Source organism: Dipodomys merriami, unplaced genomic scaffold, assembly GCF_024711535.1.
Source record: "Dipodomys merriami isolate MVZ:Mamm:240054 unplaced genomic scaffold, mDipMer1.0.p SCAF_39, whole genome shotgun sequence".
Lineage (NCBI taxonomy): Eukaryota > Metazoa > Chordata > Mammalia > Rodentia > Heteromyidae > Dipodomys > Dipodomys merriami.
This window is the reverse complement of record NW_027205492.1, coordinates 1,507,913-1,534,206: the sequence shown is the minus strand read 5'-3', so window position 1 is coordinate 1,534,206 and position 26,294 is coordinate 1,507,913. Positions and strand designations below refer to the sequence as shown.

The 26,294-nt window shown below is 50.7% G+C and overlaps 1 protein-coding gene across 1 annotated transcript in view; it reads right to left on the bottom strand.

Annotated features, from left to right (window-relative positions):
- The window catches only part of Plcg1 (phospholipase C gamma 1), a 34,961-nt gene extending 11,643 nt beyond the window's left edge, over positions 1-23,318 (bottom strand). The window contains exons 1-12 of the mRNA XM_069989754.1: positions 22,978-23,318; positions 4,007-4,159; positions 3,833-3,926; positions 3,609-3,656; positions 1,637-1,721; positions 1,459-1,542; positions 1,185-1,219; positions 923-995; positions 725-826; positions 387-505; positions 217-302; positions 22-142 (exon numbers count right to left, since the gene is read on the bottom strand). Of these exons, the coding sequence (XP_069845855.1) occupies positions 22-142; positions 217-302; positions 387-505; positions 725-826; positions 923-995; positions 1,185-1,219; positions 1,459-1,542; positions 1,637-1,721; positions 3,609-3,656; positions 3,833-3,926; positions 4,007-4,159; positions 22,978-23,194 (1,217 nt within the window). The 5' untranslated portion in view covers positions 23,195-23,318. The remainder of the gene's footprint in view (positions 1-21; positions 143-216; positions 303-386; positions 506-724; positions 827-922; positions 996-1,184; positions 1,220-1,458; positions 1,543-1,636; positions 1,722-3,608; positions 3,657-3,832; positions 3,927-4,006; positions 4,160-22,977) is intronic.
- Between the last annotated feature and the right edge of the window lie 2,976 nt (positions 23,319-26,294).

The window sequence follows — 26,294 nt, the reverse complement described above, 5'->3', positions numbered from 1 at the left end:
AGGTCTTCCACATCCACTCACTCTGAGGCCACAAAGGCATGCTCTTTGATGGTGTGCAGAACGTCTGAGAACTTTATCTTGGTGGTAAGGGTGTGCCCATGGTAAATGACAGGCATCCCATCTGGGCCATCCCAGCAGTCCACTGTGGAGCAACGTCACCATAATCAAACCCCTGGCCCAGGGCCCTTCCCTCCCCGCACCCCAGACCCCACGTACACTCAATGCAGCGGCAGCCCATCCGCAGGCAGCGAGCATAGGCTTCCAGGGAAGACTCGCTGGAGAACTGGTCCCCGGTCAGGTATCTGGGCACACAGAAGAGGTGGTGTAGCCTATGGGCTGGCCATTCTCCCCAGGAGGAGCTGGGCAGTGCTGAGGGAGCTACTCACGTGTTGTGTGAGGAGGAGATCCAGTAGTGGGACAGAGGGTTGTTCATGGTGTCTGGGCACACTGCATCCAGCTGAGAGTTCCACACACTGTTCTCTTTGGAGAACAGGAAGGTGACAAACTGTCCAGAAACAGATGTGCAAAGGGCAAGTGAGCCTAGCTGCTGCCAGGATGGACGGTGGGAACAGTAGAGGATACTCAGTCTTAACCGAGTTAGGCAAGGTAGACAGTAGGTAGAAACAAGGTAACATTCCCAAAGAGAATCTAGATCCTCGGGTGCAGGTGGGGCCTGCTTACCTTACCATTTCCTCTGGCAGAAAGTATAGAAAGTGGGGCTTACCTCATCCAGGAAGAAGTATGGCTCCTCGATCTCTCGCAAGGGATCTCGGAGAAAGCTGAGCATGAATTCCTGTACCTGGAGCCGGTCAACAGCCCACAGCTCCTGCAAAGTGCAAAGTGGTGAATGGGTGAGGCCTCCATCTGAGGGGTGAACTCATCCCTCAACCTGACCCAACACCCAGCCCCAACCCAGTCTCACCCCCTGGTACTCAAGGAGGAACTGCTGGAATTCTGAAAGAGACACTCGGCAGAGTTCTGGCCGTTCTCCAGTCCTGCAGGGAGAGAAGGTAAGGGCCAGGCAGTCAGCTGGCTAGCATGCCTGATGGAGAAGACAGAGCCTAGCTTCCAGTCAGCTGCCTAAGATGGTCCAGTATAGCTCCCCCCCCACACACACACACTGTCTCCTACCCGGATCTGGAATAACCCAGGATAGAACCCCAACTCCCCACTTGAAACCAAACCTCAGAGTGCTGGCTTCCAAGAAAGGGAGGTCCATCTGCAGGAAACAGAACCTGGTCAGAGCGAGAGCCCTGGGAAGCCATGCAGGAACGTGGCTCTTAGGAAGAGAGGCGGGCAGCTGATGGGGTAGGTCTCAGGAGGATGCTGGAGCTATGGTACCCACAAGCCCCCAAGCAGGGTAGCAGGGCTGAGGCAAGCAGAGCTGGGGTGGGTGAAGGGGCAAGGGCAGGGGCAAGGGCAGGGGCAGGGCAGGAGCAGGACAGGTGGCTCATGCACCGTCTTCTGGGCGCTGTACATGAGGCTGCGGTACAACTGTGCAAACTGTCCATAGGTGATATCCCCGCTGCGCTGCTCCAGGTCCTACACAATACAGAATGTGACGCCCAGTCAGGCCCAGCTGAGGGGCTCCTGACCTCCACTATTCCGCCAGCAGACAGATCCAAGAGGCTCTTACCGTCAGCCGCTCCCGGAGGAAGCGCATGTTGGGGACCCGGTAGTTGACCTGAGACAGCATGTTTTTCAGGTCCTTGGCTGATATACTGAAAAAAAACAGACATCTACCTAAGCCCATCTGGAACTAGCTGAACAGTAAACAATTCTTTGGGAAGCTGGATTCCTGAGGGCTAGACTGGATCAGAAGGAAATCCCTTTGAAGGAAAGGGGGCAATTGAAGGAAATCCCTTCTTTTCTCTGGGCCTCAGTTTCTTCACTTGAATTTATCCATCTATCAATAAAACGAACAAACAAAAAAGCCCATGATTCTGGCAAGAAGTGACCAGGCTCAAGAAAGTGGGTCAGGCATGACTGGCAGGAAAGACAGTCTCTAGCATCCCCTGGTGCTGTTCATGCCCACCTCCCCAGATCATAAAGGGTGGTTGGCTTCAACACAACACAGGGCAATGCTCACTTGAAACACCTTGACCTGCTTCCCTGGAAAACCCCTAGTCAGCACTTCAGTGCTGGGTCAGGGTAAGCCCCAGACAAGAGTCCTGCCTTCCAGGACTGTTCTGCCCAGGACATGGAGCCAGGATGTAGTCCTGGCAACAAGAGAAGAAGGAAGGCTTTCTTTCCTAGGAAGGGGGTATGGGAGTAGAGGCCACGTATCCCTTGGCCTGAGAGCATGACAGGAAGTACCAGTCAACTGCTGTTGAATGCAGGTGATTGCTCTGCATGAGCATCAGCTCATCCACCCTCAGTCCCTCAGGAGGAAGGTGCTAACACTGGTCCTCATTTTCCACTAAGACAGATGCTGTCTATCTCCCCTTCCATTTCCCTCTGTAGATTCTTTCCCATCAGTATACAAGGCCCCAGTTCTTCCTGCCTTATCCTGCTTACTTACGTTTCCAGCTGCAGTCCCCCTTCTCCTGGGAGTAGCAGCCACATTCCCCTTATGCCCAAGCCACCCACCATAGGGATTTCCTTTTACCCTCACCAGCTCTTAGTGGGCTCCATCCATAATGTGAAGTCAGCCACTGTCCCTCCTCCCTCCCCACATGTGCGCCCTGTGACAGCCAACCACCTCCCAAGGTTTTCAGGATCACCTGCACATTCTAACGTTTTCATCTCCAGCCCCGACTGTTCCTTGAACTCATTCTACCTACTGCTGACTCCATGCCTCTTCCTGGGCAACTACCACGCACATGAAATCTCCACCCCACACCAAACCCTGAGCTCCCCACAATGTGTTCCCTCCAGGCTTTCCATCTTAATCAACAACAGCTCCATTTTCCAGTTGTTCAAGCCAAAGAACCTGCTGATTCTTTACTCTTTTTTATCTCAAACACCAAAATCAATGTGTTAGGAAATTCTCTTTGAGTCTATCTTCAAAATACAATATAGACAAAATCCAGCCACTTCCTATCTACCATTCCCACTCCAGAGAAAGCCTTCATCTTCCATTCAGAATGGTGAAGAAATCACAGTCCTCCATAGGCAGCCAGTATGATCCTCAGCAAACTAAGTCACGGTATGGCACTCATACAAACCTCTCAGCTTCCTGCCTCTCAGAATAATCACAGTGCCTTACTATGTCCACACACAAGGATACTTGGCCTTTGCTTCTCATCTCTTGGCCCTTCTGTCATTCCAGACCTAAAAGCTATCAACTTCAAGGCATGCCCTCCTTCACTACACTGCCAGCCACCTTGACCCTCAAGGTGTCCTGGCAGACAGCAGTTAGTTAGGCATACCCACTCTGCCCAGTGCAGAATGCACAACATCCTCATGCTGGCCTTTCTTGTCAGCTTGTACCAAGGCCACCAGAGGACTTTCCGCAGAAAGCTATCTGTACCAGAACCCCTTGGCCTACTTCAGACAGGCTGGTCCTTTGGATTATGTTCTTCCGACAGCACTTAGAGGCACAGCTATTGTTCTGGTAGCCTCTTAACTACCTGCTGGGTGGGTTCAAGTCATAGTTCAGCACCTACCGATCCTCACGATTGCGATCCACCGAGTAGAACTGTTTCCGAAGCCACCTAGAGAGAGAAAAGCTTGAGGTGAGGGCCACTCCTCCAGCTAGGGTGGGTCCTGGGGAACAGGAGCGGAGGGGGGGGGAAGAGTAGCAGGGGGGGGTCTGTGCCCAGAGCGGCCTAAAGTCCCTGACCCTGTGTCCTAAGGCCCCACCTCTTAAACCCATCTGGGTGGGCCTTACCTCTCAATCTGTAGGGGCGTGGCTGCCTGCAATGTGTCCTCTGTCAACCAAGTTAAGCCTTTGATCCACATGTTGACTTCATCCTCAGATGTGGCTGTGAGCAGAGCAACAGCTGAGCTAAAGGGCAGGGACTGGCAAGCAATCCCCTGGCCTATGCCCTCACGGGACTCCCACCTTGCAGGCTCAGGGTCTTCAAGCGGAATTCCATTCCATAGAGGATGACAAAGCAGTGTGACTGGTCAGGCCGGAAAGCAGGGTCCTCTTGATAACGGTCAAAGTCCCGTGAGGTCTTCCCTGGGCGAATCTCCTTAATTTCACGAATATCAACTAGGAAAGTAATGAAGGAGCAAAGGTCAGCCTGGAGCCTCCAAGTCACTGCCCAAAGGAAGGCAGCGTGGTTTCCTCATTCCCACACTCTTCCCCAGGGAGGGAATAAAAAAAAAAGACAACTTCCAACCACTGGGGCAGAGCCCAAACCCCTCACAGTTATCTGAGGTGATAAAAGAGATGCATCAATCTAAGGTTAGATCTTTGCTAAGGATTAGAGGCCAGAGAGATTACGCTCTCTGGGAGACAGCTCTGTGTCAATCCCCTCCCTCACACTGTTTCCTTGTTGAGAATATAGGCTAGATGCTTGGACCTGAGAAAGAGATGGATTCAATGGGAACCCTACTCTGTTGGGTGCAGACTGCTTTCTGACAACATACAGCATACATAAACCAACTATAGTCCCAGAGGTCAGAGCTGAGAAGGCCCACAAGGGGCTCAGGAGACCAAGGCCCAGACTCAGCAGACTCAGGCCCAGAGATCTGGGAATGACTGGAATGTCTCACATCTTAAAGACATGCCCATAGAAGCCTCAGCCATAGCAGACCCTTCTATCCCACCTGTAGCAGTAGCATCACTGTTGATCTAACCCCTAGGTTCCCTACCATGACAGTAAAGGGCCCTATTCCATCCTCAGGGCAAAATTCCCTGTCCTCTAGCTGGAAACTCTGACTCTGCTACCAATGGTCCCACCCCTAGTTCTCACCAACCAGCCACTCTTCCTGACTTGTGAATCTTCATGAGACATTGCTCGGACTCCTGGAGGTCCCATCCATTGCGCTCCCAAGGCGGCCCACTCCCACCCTAATTAGGATCTGTTCCCTTTATGACCTTCAAGGCTGTGATAGGGCTCAGAATTTATCTTTAAGCTTTTGCCTTCCCTTCTTCTCTACTCCATCCAACTGAAACTGGACCCACAGCTTTTGGTCCCAATTTCATCCTAGTCCTTGGCCTGGCTCCATACTCCCAGGATCTATTCATTCACTAACTGGGGCTTTCCTCTGTATTAATCATGTTGCTTGTGCATTTGCTCATCTCCCCACCCAGAGCTCCTCTAAATGTTTGCTGAATGACTGAGTGAACAAATGAGAAAAAGTAGCCATGTGGTCACGAAGGAGCAGTGAAATAGGGCTGGAGTAAAAATGAGACGTTATATTCAGATAGAAAAGAAAGAGGGAGAACTAGGTCAAAAAGACTCAGCCTGAGAACAGTTTCCAAAGATGTAAGGGGAAATGCCCAGATCAGAAACTGCAAACAACCACAAACTCTGCCCTTTGAAACAGAAACCAGAATGCTTTTCCGGTGTAAAGCTGATATCACCCCCTCCCACATTTTTTTTTATGAAGGTACATGAATGTGTGTGCACTCATGCACACATGTGTATACACATACGTATGCAGGCACAGGTGTGCGCGTGCGCGCGCGCACACACACACACACACACACACACACACACACACACACACAGGTCAGGGTTTGCATGATCTTTAACAGGGGTCTTTTCCTTCTGATGCTCACCAGACACCAGAGATAATGCACAATGATGTGGTTGACACTTTGCAGGCAGCTGCAGGGCTAGTCCTAGGCCTCTTGCCAGGTCACATGCAGGCCCCCTAACCACAGCACACATGCAGAGAGTGGATCCTAGGTAAGCCCCAGGCTGTCCTGTATGTTCCAGCCTGAAGGGTAATAACCAGGCAAAGAGCAGCTGGAGGCCAGGCATCCTGCATTCCTAAGCCCCCAGCTGGTCTCTTGTATTTCCATAAGGAGAAACCAATGTGGTTTGATGCCTTCTGAGTCCATCAAGCCAAAAGGAAGCTGAAAAGGACCTGGCAGCAGTGAGATACTCTGCTGTCCTCTTGGAAAGAACACCCTTGCCTCCACAAACAAATGCAGTATGGTCCTTCCTGAGAATTGCTATCATGTGGAAGAGACTCCCTCGTCAGACATGTCCTCTGCCTTAGTAGCAGCTGGGAAGAGGAGGTTGAGTCAGCCCAGTATGGTCTGAAGCAGACCCTCTTTGGGCCAGGAAGGACAAGCAGTGAGACCCTACCAGAATTGGGAGTTTGGGGAGAAGACTGAAGACCCAGCTTCTTCCTCCACAGTTTCACTGGAGACCAATGCTCAAGCAAACACTAAAGAAAAGAGCTGAGAGCCAGGCACCGGTGGCTCACGCCTGTAATCCTAGCTACTCAGGAGGCTGAGATCTGAAGATTGCGGTTCAAAGCCAGCCTGGGCAGCAAAGTCTGTAAGACTCTTTATCTCCAATAAACCACTAGAAAACCGGAAATGGCACTGTGGCTCAAGCGGTAGAGTGCTCGCCTTGAGCTGAAGAGTGCAGGGGCAGTGCCCAAGCCCAGAGTTCAAGCCCCACAACCGACCAAAAAAAAAAAAAAGAAAAGAGATGAGATACTGAGCCTGCTCAGGAGACAAGGGTGTGAGAAGGAGGCGCTCTCTGAGGGCAAGGGTTGGATTCCACAACCAGAGGGCCACCCAAGGTGCACAGTGATGACAAAGCCTGAGTGGAGGCTCATCCCAACCTGAGAGGGCATTGCTCGCCAGCCCAGCCTGTCAGGGGCTTTCACACACCGACTCCTCCAAGACCAGAGCTCCACGCCAGGCTCAGGAATGGCGTGGGCAACGCCATTCCATACATGGCTATGGGTAGACCATGATGAGATAAGCTGCCTGGGGTAGTGAAGGAGGCCCAGTCTCTTACATTTAACTTCCCACCAACTGATGAAGAAACTCCACCCTCCTTGAGAGACTCTGGAATGATGATGGACCACTGTGCTGGTGCCAAGGACCAACATCACATGCCAGCTCTGAGGGCTAAGCACCTTTTCAGAGTCGGGCTGCGTGATACTCCAAGTGAAATCCTGGGCTCTGCTCTGCTCCATGCCCGATGAAAATCTGCCTCTTCGCACTCCTTCAGAAAGCCTGTCCTGACCATCTGCTTCCTCGAGCTGCCAGGCCCAGCAAGGAGGACCACGTGGATCTTGCATTGCAGCTGTGAGGCTCTGGCAGATCTTCACTCCTTGAGCAAAGGAACTCCTTTACCTTACAAGGTTTCTGTGAAGGCCTTCTTGAGAGCCCACTGCCTGTGTGCCTGGTGTTATCGACATGAGATCTATGAAAGCTGGCAGCAAAAGAGGTAAATGCAATTTCCTAATGGGGGGCACACACAAACCTACAAGAGAGGAAAGCCAGAGCAGTTGGCATTGTCCTCAAGGCAGCGAGCAGCTCAAAATGGAGCCTCACAGGATGGGGACCACAGTGTTGGAGAAGCAGGATTCGTGAGGCCTTCATAGTCCTCATACTTAGATCCATGTGTGCAGATATGCTCTACATCAGGGTTGCTTTCTGAGTTTGTGGCAGCCTACCTGCACGTTCCCAAGTCTGGGCTATATACCACCCCTCTCCCCATACACACATAGTAGGATAAAGGAATGGGAGATAGATAAAAAGCACCAAGACCAAGTCCGCTGTCTATTCTGACTCACTGTGTAGGAAAATGAAGGCATTGGTGACCATGTACTCCCCATTCCACACAGACACCAATGGAAGCAGCAGTTTTGACCCACCTCACTTCCACAACCCCAGATTGCTTTGTGTGTTGGTTTTCAGCACAAACAAGTGTACTTGCTACCAGCTCAAAGCACTGTGGCAGAATTCTACAAGACTGAATTTGTTACATTAAAAGCTTACATGATCAGTCCTTTCTTCCTCAGTCCAAGGACAGACTCCTGACTTGAAGCCACAGAGACCAGAGATCAGCACTTACTCAGAGCAGACTATCTGGGCTTTTAGGATATGCCAATGCCCAGTCACAGCTGCTGTCCCATTAAAAGCCTGTTTCCTCATCTGAGCCACTGAATCCCAAACACTTTTCACTTTAGGAGTTGTGAAGCTAGATAGCTCTCAGTGCTGGCTCAGAACCTGCTTCCTACTGTGGAACACTGCTTCCTAGCCCTGGGGTAACACAAAGGGCACAGCTGGGTGGGCAGAGAAAGGGTGCTGTCAAAGGTACAGGTTAAATGGCACCCGGCCAGCCTGGAGCCTGGGAAAGGGGGAGGACCATGAGGACCCATCTAAATGCTTGGCTCCTCCATAGGCAGGGCGACTTCCTGCTTAGGCTCCCATTCTCCACCCTGTCCTAGACATCAGGCCAAGCTAAGGGCCTACCACCAGCTCTCTTGCTGAGACCAGTTGGCCAACCATCCCATCCAACCACTGCAGGGATCTAGATAGCATCAGTATTCTGTAGCTCAAGCAGAGTTCCAGTCCAGCAGGAACCCTAGAAAGAGAACGGGAACTGCAAGGGTGGAACATTAAGTCTTTTATGCGATTCCTCAGAGCAAAGCCCCTGGGAGCCAGCCAATTCCTCCCTAGAGTTAGAAACATAGCAGGCCCTGGAAAGGCCAAGGAAACCAACCATCAAACTCAAGACCTTAGTTTAGAGTCAAGCTTCTTGGTCAGAACCTATGCCCTAGTGTTCTCTGACTCTCAACGGTTTTCTAAACAGCCCCACAGATAGTTTCCCCAGATCCAGGACCACAGGGTCACAGGACAACAGGAGGTGTGAGGTGGCAGAGGGAGAAGACCAGCCCACCTCCCGGGACTGAGGGACCCCTAGCCAAATTCTGACCCGCTGGTTACACCCAACAGGACTTCTCCCAAACACCTGACCTAGAAGAGCAGTTAGACTTGAGTTGGCATCCAGCCTCTTTCCTACCTTGGTAAACAGGAAGAAGCTATTCAGATAGCTGGATAGAGCTCTGTAGGATCCCTCTACATGGACCTTGTATTGCTACAATGTAACTGCTTCAGGTCACAGCTGCAAAGAATTCTTGCCAATATACAAGTTACCAGGGCTGGGAAGGTGGCTCAGTGGTAGTGCTTGCCTTGCAAGCATGAGGCCCTGGGTTCGATTCCTCAGCACCACATAGCAGAAAAAGCCGGAAGTGGTGCTATGGCTCAAGTGGTAGGGTACTAGCCTTGAGTTGAAGAGCTGAGGGACAGCGCCCAGGCCCAGTTCAGGCCCTGCGAACAGCAAAAAAAAAAAAAAAAAGTCACCAAGAGTTAAGATTCTACAGAAATCTTCTCTTCAGATAAATGTTTAAAAATGGAGTGTCTTATCTTGGTCCCATGGGGTTAAGGCAAACTGTGAGGCCCTCCCACTACTCCACAGCAGCCTTAGCCCTGACCCTGAGTATACAGGGGAAAAGCAGGGAAGTCACCACCAGCCTCACATCATCTAGGCAGGCAATCTTTTTCTCTAGTACACAGCTTATTTCAGAAGTGGTAACAGTATGCCTTGACCCCAAGAAAGGGTAAGGTGAGGCACAGAAATGGAAGGACAAAGGGTGAACAAATGCAGCAGTGGTACTCACCAGACACTATGTGGAAAATGAACTATACAACTTGTGGGTGGGGATCAGAGGAAAAAATGGGAGAGAGCAAGGGAAGGGGTGGCATTGTCCAAAAGGAAATATACGCTTTACCTGACTTATATAACTGTAACTCCTGTGTTCATCACCTTTATAATAATAATAAAAAGTATTTTTGAAAGAAAAAGGGAAAGGTCTGGCTTAGAGAACTCACTGAAGAGAGCACAATAGTCATCAGTGAGATTTATTCATTTTTTCCATCATCCTATCAGGGCCTGATTAGGATGACCCCGTGTTACTAGGGCCAGATTCCTTGTCAGGTTCTAGGTTAGGTCCGAGAAAACAGATCAATAAAGCATTTGAGTTCCTGCCCTGGAGAAAACCCCTGCCTGAGGGAGGAAACAGATGGGGAAGCAGATAACTATGAAGTCATGAAAGAGTGGAACAAGGGGAGGGTGTGTGTGTGTGTGTGTGTGTGTGTGTGTGTGTGTGTGTGTGTGTGTGTGTGTGTGTGTGTGTGTGTGTGTGTGTGTGTGTGTGTGTGTGTGTGTGTGTGTGTGTGTGTGTGTGTGTGTGTGTGTGTGTGTGTGTGTGTGTGTGTGTGTGTGTGTGTGTGTGTGTGTGTGTGTGTGTGTAACTATGAAGTCATGAAAGAGTGGAACAAGGGAAGGGTGTGTGTGTGTGCGTGTGTGTGTGTGTGTGTGTGTGTGTGTGTGTTGAGCTTGGACAAAGGGCCTTGGAGGCTCTTGCAAGGCTGGAGGGCTGTCATGCAGGTCAGGCAGGAGTCACGAAAGCCGACATATCAACACAGGAGGGGCAGCTTGTTCAGACAGTGTCATGGATGAGAGAGGAGGGTACACTGGCCTTGACCTTCAGTAAAAGCAGCTTTCCCCAACTTCTCTGCTCCAACCCAGATGACTCCCTGGCAGCCCAAGAGTCAGCCTCTGGGTCAGGAGCACTATGTTTGCTGGCCCTGGCTAAAGGAGACAGGTTAGGTCCCAGGACTATCCAGGATCTCAGAAGGCTCCACACAATGTATCCAAGTACTAGGTATAAGTCCTTTGCTAATTACAATTTCCTTCCTATTGGAAGCTCTGCCCTACAGAGGCCAAAGTCCTCTCCAGGTATTATGCCTTCTTCCTAGTCAATGTGAGCTATTGCCCAGTGAAAGGATCCATCTCATCCAGCCTAGGGGACCATGCAGAGGCAGGCAGGCACAGGAGAAAGATTATTATAAGGTTTATTAAAGGAGCCATATTTCTCCTGGAGAGAGCACATGGCAGCCTTCCCTATCTAGGTAGCAGCAGGTCTGAGGGATAGGAAGTGAGGCTGATGGGAGTTCAGGTGGGTCTGGGTGGAGAGAGGGAGGGGCCAGCTCTATTGCAGGAACTCCAGGAATGGGAGGGGGCCCAGGTGTGGGTGGAGCTGAGGACCAAAGGTGGGCATAATGTTTACACCCAGAGCTTTAATTACTATGTATATACAAAGTATCTCTAGTTTCTAAGCTTCTCCACCCTATAATCCAACTACCTATACATCCTATCCCCACTTACCTGTCCACCTCAAAATTACCTTAAAGGCAACCATCTGTCATCTCTTATTAGAATTATGCCCCTTGGGTCAGCTAAGAGCATCACTATTTAAACAGGTACACAAACTTAAAACTTCAGAATCATCCTTTGTATTCTCCTTTCTCTCTGCCCTAACCATATTCACTGAGAGGTATCATACTAGGTACTTAGGGAACACAGGTACTTCAAGGAGCTTGCATATGGGAAAAAGGATTCGATTTGTGCATAATGCTAGACCGATCATGTGAAATAGAACCCAAGACAAATGTTCTGAGAAACGCAGAGGATGAGGTAGTTGCCGGTGCTGGTGGGAAAAGAGGTGCAGTAAGAATGGCATCTAATATCCTCTCAGATCTTGCATTTTCATTTTGTGCATTATGTAACACTCTTGATAAAAAGCATTTTATCATTACACCATGTAAGGTATTAGGCATTAGGGTTTCCATTTTCCAAGTCAGGAAGCTGAACATAGGTTAATGAAGTTACAGGGGAGGTAGGTGAGCAGTACAGTCAACAATACTTCAGAGTCAGGACTATGTATGTCCTAGGTTTGTGTGCTGTGCTACCTCAGAACCCCTGTGAGAAGTGACCATGTAAAGACAACACAGAGGGGAAGACAAAAGGACTCCAGGCTGCACTGAGACCAGTAGTGACCAGCGTTTTTGTTTTTTTTGTCCGTTGTGGGGCTTGAACTCTGGGCCTTAGTGCTGTCCCTCAGCTCTTCAGCTCAAGGCGAGTGCTCTACCACTTGAGCAACAGCACCACTTCCGGTTTTCTGGTAATTTATTGGAGATAGAGTCTCACAGACTTTCCTGCCGGGGCTGGCTTTAAACCTCAATTCTCAGATCTCAGCCTCCTGAGTAGCTAGGATTACAGGCGTGAGCCACTGGCACCCAGCTACCAGTGTACTTTTTTAAGACTGATTGTGTTTTCCCCTAAAGTATACTCTTTGAGGGCATGGACTGTGTCTGTTGTCTTCACTACTATTCAGGTGGAACTTAACAATACAATCAGAGTCACTGTTGCCAGAAATGCTCCCTCTCACTAGATAAATGGGCCCTGTTCCCCACAGCCCAGAACACCTGCAGACCCTTCTTTCTCTTGCAGAGAGCACAGAAAATGGAATAGGTTAGGAGGAGTAAAGAAAATCTGGGGTCTCTTTCCCATGAAGGAATAACAAGGGCCTGGAACTGAAGTGTGAGGACAAATGGGAGGGGGAAGAGTAGAGGCCCCTGATTTTTCTTCACCCAGATCCAGGCTACACACACCCCCATTTCTGGTTTCTGTACTCTTGCCACCTCCTGGGAGTGGAGGTGCAGCCAGTCTTAAATTCCTATCATAGAGTAAACCTTGACCATGGTTGGAGACATTCTCCAAGATGAAGGCAGTCATCAGGTCGGAGACCTCACCTGCCTCTGTGCACCCACAAGGCTCTATGTTAGAGCTGCGTAACTCAGCCCCTCCATAGCATCTGGGCACACCAGCCCAACTCACACCCCTATCATTTGCTTTACAGTGAAACAAGCCCCAGTGAGTGATCTAGTCTTTGATTTTATCCCACAGTAAAACTTACAGCCTTCCCCCAAAGCCCATCTCAGATGCTTCAAACTCACCTCCTACTGAAGCCAGTGCCTGTCTCATACCTGTAAGCCTAGTTACCTAGGAGGCTGAGATCTGAGGATTGCAGTTCCAAGCAGGAAAGTCCTGAGACTCTTATCTTCTAATTAACCACCAAAAAGCGAGAAGGGGAGCTGTGGCTCAAGTGCTATAGCACTAGACTTGAACAAAAAAGCTCAAGGACAGCATTCCAGGCTCTTGAGTTCAAACCCCAGAACCAGCACCAAAAAAAAAAGAAAAAAAACTCACCTTCCCAAAAGATTACTTACTTGAGCTTTCCCCCTCCTAGTTTTAATTACCTAGAATTCTACCTCCATAGAAAGCTTCTTGCCCCACTCCCCCAATAGCACACATTAAATGCAGAGATTTATGATTCCAGGGTAAGCCAGTTCTCAGAGCAGAAACCAGCACACCCTCTCAGCAGCCATCTGGCACCAGGTACTCTGCTCATTGGAGAGAGTGTTCCCATGTCAATGCAGGCCTCCAGAGGGCCCTCTCCAAAATCCCTGATATGGTGGCAAATGCTATCTTTTCTTATCTCCCTGGTGAGCATGCTAAGAGCTCCCAAGGAAGACCACAATGCCAGCTGTGACTGACAAGCTAGCACAAGCCACATTACATTCAATTACCATTGTGGGTAGAGGAATTGACTAGGGAAGGAAGAGGAGAGCTGCCTCCAAATATCTGGAACATCAGGTGGGACAGGAAGACAAAAGGTGGGTCTGCAGAGCCTCAGAAAAGCCCATGACCCCTGCCTGTCAGTGCTCAATCTTCCAGATGAGGAAGATCTCACCTCTCTTTGCTGACCTCCTGCCTCTAAGCAGTCTATGGGACCTGTGACCAACTAGGGTTCTTTCTCCCCTCTTCATTACAGTATAATCACCCTGTAAAACTCAAGATTCATACCTGTGGCTGACCAGTCACTCAACCCAACAGGGCTAGAATCTCTCCACCACATACACACACCACTATATGGCCAGAACACAGTGACACCAAAGCCGTACTCTCTCACATGAGCAAAGCCATACCAAGGACACATGATGCTCTGGTAAGAATGTCTTCACCCTCAACAGTCATTGTCATTTTTTTTAGGATTTCAACCCAGTCATAGTGCTAGTGTCCAAGAAAACAGGAAATCAACCCCAAGAGAATACCCTGCCTGGGCCGAGGAAGAATCAGATCCCACACAAGTGGTCAAACTTGCTATAAGCCAACCCCTCACCGGTTTGGCCAGTTAACTGCGAAGGCCTGGAGCTTCAGGAGAGCCACTAACTCTTCAGAGTCCATGCTTTGCTGCCTTGCTTGCAGCCACCTCAAGAGCTTCTGTGACCTTTTACTTAACACTAGTGTCCAAGCTAGTCAAGAAGGGACCTGCACCAAGCAGGATGGGCTGCTATAGTGAGAAGGTTAATTCCATCTACACCCTCAGACTCACCCCACAGCAGTTCAAGATACCACTGCCCTCACTCAGCCTTGACTTTCATGGTGTGTGGCACATTGCAGATTCTAAGCATCCTAGATTAAGGATCAGCCAACTCCTTTTCTTGCTTCCTAGTTCTGTGCCAGGTCTGGTCTCAGTAAAGGGGATGCCAGTCTTCTTCAGGAGAGAGCTTTACGTCATTTACTTTGGATCTCACACTCTGACTAAAGCCAGGGCCTCTGGCCAACACCGGGAAAGGGCCAGGGCAGGAAGGAAGCAGCACAGCCTATACACAAAGCCTACACGTGGCTATAAAAAGGAGCCCCACCCCGCTTCCCCCAGGATGGGCCTGGTTCCTAGGAAGTGAGGAATAGAGAGAGCACAAAGACTTGAGCCCAGAAACACCGCCACTGCAGCATGTCAAAGGCTAGCCCAGCACCACCTGAAAAAGTACTTGTCTTAGAAGTAGAGCCAAGGCTCAAGTGGTAGAGCATCAGCCTTGAGCAAAGGAGCCAGGTAAGAACACCCTGGGGCCCTGAGTTCAAGGCCCAGTTCCTGTGTGTGTCTTGAAATAAGGGTGCATGAGTATTAAGGGTTGACCCGGGAATGCAAGTAGAGACTCTCTGTGCCCATCTCTTGGAACACAACCTCTCCCAAAGAACCAATTCTACTGTTCCCACTGCCTCTTCTCCCAACTCAATTGAACTTCTACTTCAAGCAACTTCTACTCACACTTCTTTCCTTGTTCACTGGGGTTTTGTAGCACACTCAGCAAAGGAGTTCTGGAGTAGCCTTGATGAGAGGCAGTAAAAGGCTCTAATTCCAAGGTGACAGTGAGATTGTGACCACAATATATCAGATTCTGCAGACAGCTCAAGTATGGGCATGTGTGTTACAGTGAAGGCTAGGATTACATGAAGTTATCTATTTCAAAGACACCAGCCAAGCCCAGCACCAGTGGCTCGCACTACTCAGGAGACTGAGATCTGAGGATCTTTGTTCAAAGCCAGCCCAGACAGAAAAGGCTGTGAAACACTTACCTCCAATAAACCACCAGAAAACCAGAAGTGCTGCTATAGCTCAAGTGGTAGAGAGCTAGCCTTGAGCTGAAGAGCTGAGGGACAGCACTCAGGCTCAGAGTTCAAGCCTTATGACTGACAAGAAAGAGAGATACCAGCCAAGGCAGTCTCTTGGTTCACATGGGCATCCCCAGTCTGCTCTGCCTCAGTAGTGTCACACTCATTGTGCCCATCCCTTCCCAACTGCTGTGCTCCAAATCTCTCTCCAGTCTACACTATCCAGAAAACTGAGGTTCTGTACCACAGGGCTGGACCAGAGTACTAAAACTGCTCTCCAGGGATGGTAGTGTGACTTAGGTGGGCACATGCATGTCAGCTCTGCAGATTAGGGGTCTTCTGTCATCATAGCATGTCCATGCCTGACATGGACGAACAGCAGACTTGCTTGTTTCAGACTTCACAGCTTTGCCACACCCTGTGATTATTTTATTTGCCTGATTGTTGATGTTCTTTCTGGCCCCATCCACTTTAACTTCATGTTTATTACTAGACTTCACAATGCTTGCCACAGTCAACTAATGCCAGAGTGCAAAGCCAGGGACAAATGGTGTCTCACTTATTCAGTGAGCCACCAAAGTTTTTTGCTTTTTGTTTTTTAAATAAAGGGTATAGTTATGATGGAACTGGGAGCAAACAATGCTAGAGATCTGCGGCCACAGGCAACGAGTAGAGGCAAGAGCAATCACATCCAGCTCAGCCCAACTCACAGCAGGTAGGCCCACAAGACATGAGTAATGAACAAATGCAAGAGCACATTTGTCTGCCATGGAAGATCTTGGAGAGGCCCTTCTAGGAGGGTCTGAAGCAGGTCAGAGTCTCAGGTCTCATGGGTCTCCTGCAGAGCACAGGTGGACTTTAACCATAAGTCCAGAGGGTAAGGCCCTTCTGCCCTCCTTGTCAGCTATTACCGTTACCCCACAGGAGTGTTTATGGGGAGGTATTTTTGGGAAGGTCCAAGCATCTTGATGAGGTGGTCTTGATCAGATGAGAGCAGGAAAGGCTCTGAAACAAAGACAAATGACTCCAGCTTGTCCTCAGATGGAAGGCTTTGCTGGACAAGCACATCTGGCCAGAGAGCAGCCTAGGGATCAGATATCTGTCCACATTAACAAAACTTCTGGTCCCATAAAACAGTCCATCTTATTGTCACTTCCCCCAGCCTTCCTCCAAAGAATAAACAGAACACTGAGTAAGAATCAGAAATGTATGCTCTGCCACGAACTTGCTATGTGACCCCACCCTTGGGACCTTGGTTTCTTCCTCTCTGAGAGAGGGATAATAATTACTTACCCTCCCTGGATTCATGGAGCTATTGAAAAGCTCAGACAATACAATGGATGAGAAAATGCCCCATGAACTCCCAGTGCACTACTGAAATTCCAGATTTTTTTTTTGATGCCCCAATTGTGTATAGACTCGGGAAGAGAACAGAGAAAACAAGAAGGAAACAGACTCCTAGTCAGATGGTTAGAGCAGCCACTTGTAAGCATGCTTGGCGGTAGAAAGAAGCAGAAAGCAAAGGACTACTTGAGGGTCACCTGAGCATAAAATCACTTACTTCATAAGCACAATCTCACTTGATGAGCATTAATACAAAACTCTGTGAGGAAGAAATTATTTTTACCTGAAGATCAGTTGATAGATTAACTTGCCCAGGGTCACAGGAAAGGCTGAGACTGGTTCTGGAGTACCCACAGTCCCCAGAACTCTGTTACCTCAGACAGTGGGACTATCTAGACAACACTGTGGCCACTCCTTGACCTCAGGGAGTCCTGTCATTTGTTATCTGTTTGCAGATTCCCCCAGGACTGCCAGAGCAGAAGGTTCCTCTACTACAACACTCTTCCAGGAGTACCAGAGTACTGCTTGTAGTCCACATCCAGTCCTCTGGGGGCTGTCCACCTCAGGTTTGCTTCACTTCTTCCCTAAGACAGGGCTCGTAAAGCCGCATCCCATAGTAAAGGGTACAGAGTAAGAAGAGATGCTGAGAGTTAACTGAGATGGATGCTGACAGGGGCAAGCAGAGGCAGCCACACCACCCTGGGCCAGGCAGAGCACTTTCTCGAAGACAGGTCTCCCCACGGCGTGCTCATATAGGTAGAACTGGTTTAAAAGTAGGCTAGTATGTTTTTGCCCACAGGAAGCATTACCACTCAAGCAGCTACTTCTAGCCAACTGCCCTGCCTCTCTGCAAATGCCCTCATGGGAAAGAGCTCCAACCACAGAGCTTCTAAGAGCTTTGAGAGAGGGCGTGTAGTCTTTTGCCTTGAATCAAAGGGTTTAGTAGGCACCGTGAACATAACAGATGAGTTCACTCTGTGTGAACATAACAGATACATCCCCCCTCTGTCCCTGAAGGCCCTCCTGGGGACTCAATTCTATTTCCCCATGTCAATTCCATATATTACTCACATACACCCACCACACTTGAGGCCAAGCACTTTACATATGAGGATTCTCATCAAATTCTCACAAAGACCTGGCAAGAAATGCTATGTGCTACTATCCCTGTTTTGTATAGGGTAAGCTGAGGTAAAGTACATGCTCAAGGTCACAGAGCAAGGAAGCTGAACAACAGGACTTTAACCCTCATTTGTATTCCGAGTTCACAATCCATATGCTCATTTACTAAATTCTAGAGTCCCACCTCTGGAGGCTCCTTCCTATCTGCCATCAGTGTGTCCTGGCTCTGGCTCTGGCTCTGTGAGGTGGCCTGGCCTGTGCTCCATTGCAGACTGCAAGCATCCTAGTCAAAAGTCTCTGCTGACTCCAGTGCTGATGACATGGTGATTACTAAGCATCACACTGAGCACAGCACACAAGTGGCCCTCTTCTTGAGCTTGTCCCCAGCCATACCATCCTTATCTCTACCATGACAATGGTGTTCCCAACCCCTGAACAGAGTGACTCCCAGATCCTACGCCACCAGAGGCAAACATTCAATCCCTCAACATTATCTCCCTTACTCTACATTCAGAGCCCCTGGCACAGACCTTTATAGTGTACCTAACACACGGGGTTATAAGCTCACACTTCCAAGGCTGTCTCACCTAAAAGTTCCTCAATGCCACAGGTCATCAGTGCCAAAGACCATGTCTTATCCATCCTTAGAATCCTCAGTGCCTAGCTCTGGGCAAGTAAGAGGTGTGTAAAAGCTTACTGAACAAATAATGCCCCTATTCTAAGGGGGCCACCTGAAGAAAACTAGTCACCTAGCTTTAGTCATCTAAACCCCAAACTTCTCTCCAGGTACACACAGAAGACACAGAGTCCTGGGAGAAGCTAAAGGTCTTAACATTCCTAGGACTGGGCATGTTCAGCTAGCCATCTGTGAAGCAAGCCTTTTTCCAGGTTCACAGGAAACAGTATCAGCTGGATGGGGGGCCTAGAAACACATGCATTGGGGCAGGCCTGAGACGCTGAGGAAACACTGAGAGATCTGACTTCCCCTGGAAAAATCACTGTCAGACAGGAAACACACAGGCAGGGAGGCTAGCTCTGAAGACTCAGACACATGCTCTTACCATTCTCCCACCACAAGTACCCAGCCCATGCAAAGGAACCTTTGAAGATACCTGCCTGGCACTGTTGGTCCACGCTTAGATCAGGCCTTTTGGCATTCTCCCTCTATCCATAATGTACCCAATAGACACTAGCCAGCTAGTCCCAATACCATTTCATCCTAAGCCCAGTAGCCCCATCAATAGCAGTCAGTTGTTTTGTTTTGCCACTGTCTCCTTCATCAAAGGTACTACTCACAATTGCCATTGTCTAAATTTCCCTGAAGGTAAGAAGCAGTTTCCATTTACTACCTAAGAAGGCCAGACATCTAGAAGAGTATTTTTGTTTGTTTTTTATCAGTCATGGGGCTTGAACTCAGGACCTAGGCCCTGTCCCTGAGTTTTTCCTTTCAAGGCTAGTGCTCTACCACTTGGAGCCACAGTTCCACTTCCAGTTTTCTGATGGTTAATTGGAGGTAGGAGTCTCACAGCCTCTCCTGCCTGGGCTGGCTTTGAATCGAGATCCTTAGATCTCAGACTCCTGAGTAGCTAAGATTACAGGCGTGAGCCACCAGCACCTAGCTAGAAGAATATTAACAGATCCATCAGCCAGAGAGCCAGAGATGGAAGCCCAAGGCCCCCCAAAGTCCCTCAGAGATGCTCAGCTGGAACTCCCAAAGCCCTTCTAGTTTCCATCTGGGACTCCGTGCTAACAGTGACCCTTGACTGGACAATTTCACTTAACATGGGTCTCACTACCTCATCAGATGGCACCAGATGGAAGTGTGAAGGAAGAGACAGGCTGAGGCTGTCAAGAATACAGAAGCTTTACATAGAAGGTGGTCTAAGCACAAAAAGGTTTCTCACAAGAGGCAACACAGACTACAGGGAGTGTGGGGCCTAAGGCCCACTGGCAGCATAACCCAAGGACAGTCACCTGGGGCATGGGGAACCAGCCCTGCTGAAGGCTGGCCCCAGTTGAGGAGATGGTACACTGGCTCTGATTACTCCCTGTATTTCATTCCCTCAACTATGAAATGAGGTGGTACTCCCTACCACCCTGCAGAGCCCTTGTGAGGATTAGCCAAGAAAACAGGGTGTAAAGTCGCTCTAGTTACCAGCAGGAAGTCTGTAATCACTTTTTATTCACTTAACTGAAGCATAAAAAGCCAAACACCAGCCTGACTTCTGTCATACCAAATAGCACTAAAGTACTTCTTCACCCCCTTTTCTCTTTAAAAATTTTTCCTCCCAAGTAAGTCATGGTCTTGAATTCAGGGCCTGGGTGGGAGGTTTTTCACTCAGTACTAGAGCTCCTCCACCACTCTGAGCCACAGTGCCACTTCCGGTTTTCTGGTAGTTAACTGGAGATAAGAGTCTCACAGAGACCCTTCCTGCCTGGGCTGGCTTCAAACTAAGATCCTCAGATCTCAGCCTCCAGAGTAGCTAGGATTACAGGTGTAAACAATGGATGTCTGGCTCCACCCGTTTTTTGAGCCAAACTCCTGCAGGTACCAGCAGGTACCACCCCACAGCAACAATGGTAAAATCGGAGTAAGGACCGAATCAAGGTTACTATACACAGGCACTGAATGACACTATCTCCTTCAGAATCATGGACAGCCTGAGGGGAGCAGAGCATTTCTTTTTGGCTAGGCCTCAGGAACTGCATGGTACCTTAACAGAGTCAGCAGGACAAGGCCAACCACCTGAGGCACTTGGGCAAGAGGCCAGGAGGCAGGAGACTGGACTGGCAACCCAGTCATCCTCAGTCTGCAGAAGAAGACTGCAGAGACTGGAACCTTCAATGGCATGAACCATGAATGGGCAGAAGTGGGACAGTGCTTAAGTGGGAGGCTCCCCATGTAAAGGTTGAACTCCACATGGTCTTTCCCCCAGTCTTTCAACTTGGATTCCCCAAATCAAGGGACCAAGACCCCTCTACATCCTATGCCTACCCTCCATGCCTCTCAAGTCTCAGCTAGCCAATGCGTAGTTGGACCTCTGCTGATCTACACTTGGGAGAGGGGAGGAGACTGGGGCTATAAAGTCCTGTGTATTTCTGCCTTCATCTCCCAAAGACCTGAGTGAGACATCCCAAACTGGCCATGTCTCCCTCTCACTACACTCCTTCCTTCTGTTTAGGCCCTGCCTTATAAAGAAAAGGAAAATCTAGGTGTCAACTATACAAAACTCCCAACACTTTCTGTACAGAAACATGAACATGATAGGTGGTGAATAGGTGGGTAGTTGGGTTGAGACAAAACAAAACCATTTCCTCTCCTTTTCTGAGTAGTAAGCTAAATGTCTACTGAGTCTCTATCCTCCTCCTCTTTTCATCCTTGTGCTGTCTTAACAACCACACTAGATCTTCCTCAACATCCTCAATCTAGGATCTAGAAAAAAAAAAGCACAACCCATTATTATGGTAATAATGACAAATAGCTGTTTATTAAATACCTATAATGTCAATATGTCAGCTCACAGCTATCAAATATTTACATTGTGAAGCACTATCTCATTTGATCCCCAGAGTAACTATACATGGTATAAACACCATTACCCCTACAGATGAGGAAAACCAGGTCTCAAGACTTAGGAAGTAGCTCAATGATGTACAATTTACATACATAGTTAGAAGACAGCTGTTACCCAGGGGATCTCTATCTGGAAACCTCTAGCCAATACCATTACCTTAGCACTGGGAGAGCTACAAATTCCTTGTCTGGAATCTATTGTCTGGGTGATATTTCTAGGACTATCTCTATGCTCTTCACAGCATCTGTCCTTCTTCTACCTTAGAATTCATATTCTCTCAAATCAGTAAAATGCCCTCCCAATGGTAGACAGGGCATATGGGGACAGTGCAACTGCTATGTTCAGCCACTGTAGCAGATCTAAGTCAGATCTGAAGATTGCAGTTGAGGATGGCTGCCTCACCACAAGACCTTTCTTCCTCCCCACCATCTAGACCCATATACAGCATACGCAGGAAGATCTGCAGGATCTTCTCTCAGGCTTTCATTTCCTAGTCTCCCTTCCCACACCACCACCCAATTGGTTTTGAGCCCAGGTCTCTCCAATACCAGTCTCTGGGGATTCTTGCAGGCAGCAACCCATAGTTGGAGGTTGCAGACACATCAACTCTTCAGCTAGGGGACTGAAGAGCCGAGCAGAACTGAGTGCCCATCTGATCATAGTACAGACACATGCAAAGTAGACCAGCACTATGAAAGATCTGGGGTTTCTCAAAATTCCCCTAACTCCTTCCACCACCACAGACCTGTGCAAAAGCAGCCAAGCTCAGGCCTGGGTAGGCAAAGAGGCAGGAAACCCAGAGGAGCCACTCCAGGCTCCCTGCGGCCACCGGACACAGGACACAAAAGGCTCGACCCAAAACTGACTGCACACTTCCAAGAGGAATGCCTGGCTCCAAAGCACTGGGGCTGGCCTTCCTGAGACCAAGCCCCTGGGTTACCAGCTTGCAAGGACAAGGAGACCTGGTTCCTTTACCAAGAGCCCCAGTTCAGGCTTTGGGTGTCTGCCCACCCACGCAGGCCTTTAAAACTCAGCTTCGGGACAAAAGAAGCATCCAGGGAAAAGGAGCTTCTGCTTTCTTTGAGGTTTTTTTTTCAACCTACACAGGACCATTTTCCTCCTTCTTCCCAAGAGGGTGATAACTAGGCCCGACTCTGCTTCAAAACCAGCCCAGCTCCAACATTTAAGTTCTACTTATGGAACCAAAAGCTCCCTTTGCACCTAAAGCTCAGCAGGGAGGCCCTCAGAGTTTCAAAGACTGGACAGTCCGGAGAAAGACGTGATGGGGAAGCAAAGCCCAGTGGGGCTCCAGGTTCTCCAGCTAGGTGAGTGAGGGTCACCATCCTGGATTCCCCCCAGCCACCACTTGACACCACCTCCCAAATGTTAGGGAGTCGAAGCCAACCCCACTAGTCTCTGAGGGAGAATTCCTAGGCCTCAGAGCAAAGAAACACCCCCCACCCTGCTGGGAGAAGGGGGTGTCCTGTCAGGTGATCGAGGACCCGGATGCCCCCCCCCACCCCGCCCCGGATGACCACCAGAGACGAGACGGGGGCGGGGCCCGACGGGAGGGGGAGGGCTTGAAAGTTTGCCCTGGCGTCTGGGATCGGGGAGCGGGGCAGGGACCCCGCCGCCCCCGCGGGCGCAATGCGCGCGCAGGGCTCGGGCCGGGCCCTGCCGGGCCGGGGAGGAGGCGCACTTACTGGCCCCCTCGATCTTGTCGGCGCCACGGCTCCACGTGATCTGGCGCGTCTCCAGCTTGACCTGGAAGGTCTTCCGCTCGGGCCGCTGCGACTTCTTGGAGTAGAACAAAGTCATGACGGTGCCCACCTCGAGGTTGCGGCAGAGGTGCAGCACCTCGGCGTCCGAGGGCGTGCCGGGCCCGCAGCCGTTGGCGCAGGGAGACGCGGCGCCCGCCATGGCTCAGGCGCGGGGGTCGGCGGCGACGCAGGCCCGGCGGGCCCGGAGACAGGCGGCGCGGCGGCGGCGGCGGCGGCGGCGGCGGCGGCTGGGGCGGCCGGCGAGTGGGACCCGGCGGCGGCTCCTGCAGGCGGGCACGGGGCGGGGCCTGAGCGCGGGGGCGGGGCACCCGCAGGCCCCGCCCCTCCGCGCGCCGGGAACAAAGGCGCCCGCGGGGAGGACCCCCCGCCCGCCGCGCGTGCGCCCCGCGACCCCCGGGCAGGCCGCAGGCGGGGTCGCGTGTGCAATGGCGGCAAGGGCGCGCGCGGCTCACGGCCTGCCAGCCCGCCCGTGCCACGGTCCCGCAGCGCCTCTCGGTGCGGGGCCCGACAAGGCGTGGGGCCACAGCCAGTTCGTCACGCAAGCAACCCCGCCCACAGGCTGCGGCCCGCGGCCGACCGCCAGTCAGGCGCGCGCACCGGCGTCCGCCCACCCACCGTCCCGCACAGGCCCCGCCGCAACCCGAGCGTCTCGGCCGGGACGGAAATGAGAAGGTGCGGGTGCGGGGCGTCTGTGGGACCCTCCTCCTGAAGCCAGTTACCTGGGTGGGCTGCCTGGCGGAGGGACCCGGGCCGGGCCGCCTCACACCCGCGGCGGCGGCGGCGGCGGCGGCGGCGGCGGCAGACCCACGCGCGCCCCCCTCCAAGGAGGAGAGGGGCGGAGCCTGTCTCGGATTGGTCGATGTGCCGTGATGGACAACCTGCCTGTCCCGCCTCCTGTAGGCGGCTTTTGCGTTGGCTGGACCCTCCGGCGTCTGTCCAGCCCCTGAGGCCGGTGTGGCCGGGTAGGATCCCCTCGTTCCGAAAGCCCTCACCTCCCGGGTATCCCCAGAGCTCCGTGTCGTCCGGGCGGGCTACCCGCCCGCCCTTCTTTGCACCCTTTCCGCAGGTACCCCTCTCAGCTTTGGTGTTTAGGTCTTGTTTTCCACCTCCCTCTGTTGCCTCAGAAACTTCGCTTCCTAGGTCTGAAAGGCCATCTGACCTTTCCTATAACTTGGTGTTCCACGCAAACCTAGGTGACTCCAAACCTGGACCACTCCGCCCAGTGCACACCCCCATTTAACTCCTGTCCTCCTCAAATGGCTCCTCCCACGGTTTTCATGTTCTCACCTCAACAAGGCCTCACATTTTGCAGGGAGACCTGCTCATCTCTGCCTTTCCCCAGCTCCACCCAACGAGGCCAGTGCACTCTACCCACACAAGTCCAAGACTCAACACTTCCCCAGACTATTCATCCTTCTAGATCTCGCCTGCATCTGTGCTCCAAACTTTACTCTCGAAAATACAATGAAATCATCCTGCAACTACATGCATGAAATCCAACTGCACCTAAAATTACTTGGCTTTGGAGTTCCATGAGGCCCGATTGCTGCCTATCTCTTCCACTCCACCTCTCACTACTGATCCTTCCTCTCCATAGTCTAGCTGTAAGCCTTTTTTTTTTTTTGGTGGTGGTAATTGAATAGTCCATATCTTTGTTTATCTGAAGCCATTACCCAAACAGTACCCGAGAACTGAGGACACCTATAGTCATGGTGGAACCTTTTGGACCAGGCAACAGAAGAAAACATTGCATTTCATAGGTGACAGGCCTCAAGGACAGCATCCAGCTGAAGCCAGAGAAAGGTCCAGGTTTCTCAAGACTAGAACTTGTGACTATAGAAGTATGTATGTTCAGGCAACCCCACCCAGCTGGACAGTGGCTCTTCTGGGTGGGAGAAAACTCTGATTTTGCCCTTCTCTAGTGGTAACTGTGTGTATGTAGTATGTGTTTGTTTCACTCAGCGTAGCCCCCAAGAAACTCAGTATTATGATGTTCAGCGCCTTTGTCCAACGGGTGGAAAAGGTAGCTGAGATGGACTGCCACCTAGTGGCAGGCCTTTAAAGTATGTGTGGGAGGGGTGGGCGAGAGGACTGAAAGTTGACCCAACACCTGGTCCTAAGCTTTAAGGCTTGCACATGTGGTCATACTTGAGCCTCATAGTTACCCTAAAATGGGGGACGACGGTCTCCAAAGTACAGATGGGGAAAAAAGAGGTTTAGAGAAGATCAGTGACTCTCCCAAGGCCACATAACTAACAAGTGGAATCTGAACCCAAATTTGTTTGAATCTGTGTGTTTCTGCCTCTGGACAGAGTCACTGATTTAGGTAAATTCTGGTGGTCAGGAATGAGCCAATGAGCAATGAAGCTAATCAGCGTAGGTGGTGGGGGAGGCAAGATGTGCCCAGGGATGGCCCGAAAACCCAGACGGAATGAGAGTGCTGAGGATAGCTTAGGCTGGCTTAACGCAAGGTAGCCTCTGTTGCATAAAGATGATTGTGGTGAGGAAGAGGTGGAAGAGCAGGTCTTTGCAACAGAACATAGTAAGAGACCTGCTATAGGTGAGGTAGACAAGGAAGAGTTCTTTAGGTCTTAGGACTCCAGAGAGGCCTTAAAAGATATGAGCAGCTGGCCAGGTGAGTTACTATGGGTGGGTTGGAGGGACATTCTTTCCCGGCAAGGTTAATGGCATATACAAGGTCCCTGAGGTCAGAAAGGGATATCCCTCTTTAGGGATATAAAATGCTGGAGTTTAGCCTGTAAGGAGGGGTGTGGGGAAGGTAATTAGGCAGAGAAGGCAAATGGGACTGCATGGGGCCCTTCCTGCCTGCCTGATCTTGTCCATATTCCCAGGAGGCACCATTCTAAGTGTTACCATTCTTGTTGTATCTTTGCCAATCCTGGCAGCCTGCAGGCACTTCTAAAATCTGTTTCTCTCTTTTCTGAGAGTTTCTCAGCATGCAGCCCAAACTTCTTTTTGCTCTCCCCTCTGGGACTAGCTTCCATAATCTAGGAACTGGGCCCATAATCAGGAAGTAGGGTCATATTTCCTTTAGGACTTCCAGGCCAACATCCCAGGCCTCAGGTACCTCCTTCCACAAAGGACAGCTGGGAAAAGCAGGGCACACACAGGGTGTGGCTGATGTGGGCTTACCCCAGCTCAGCATATAAATGGGTGTGTAGGCGTTATTGGCAAGGTGCAGCTGTGCTGTCTTGAGAGTTGTAGCCCAGCACCCACAC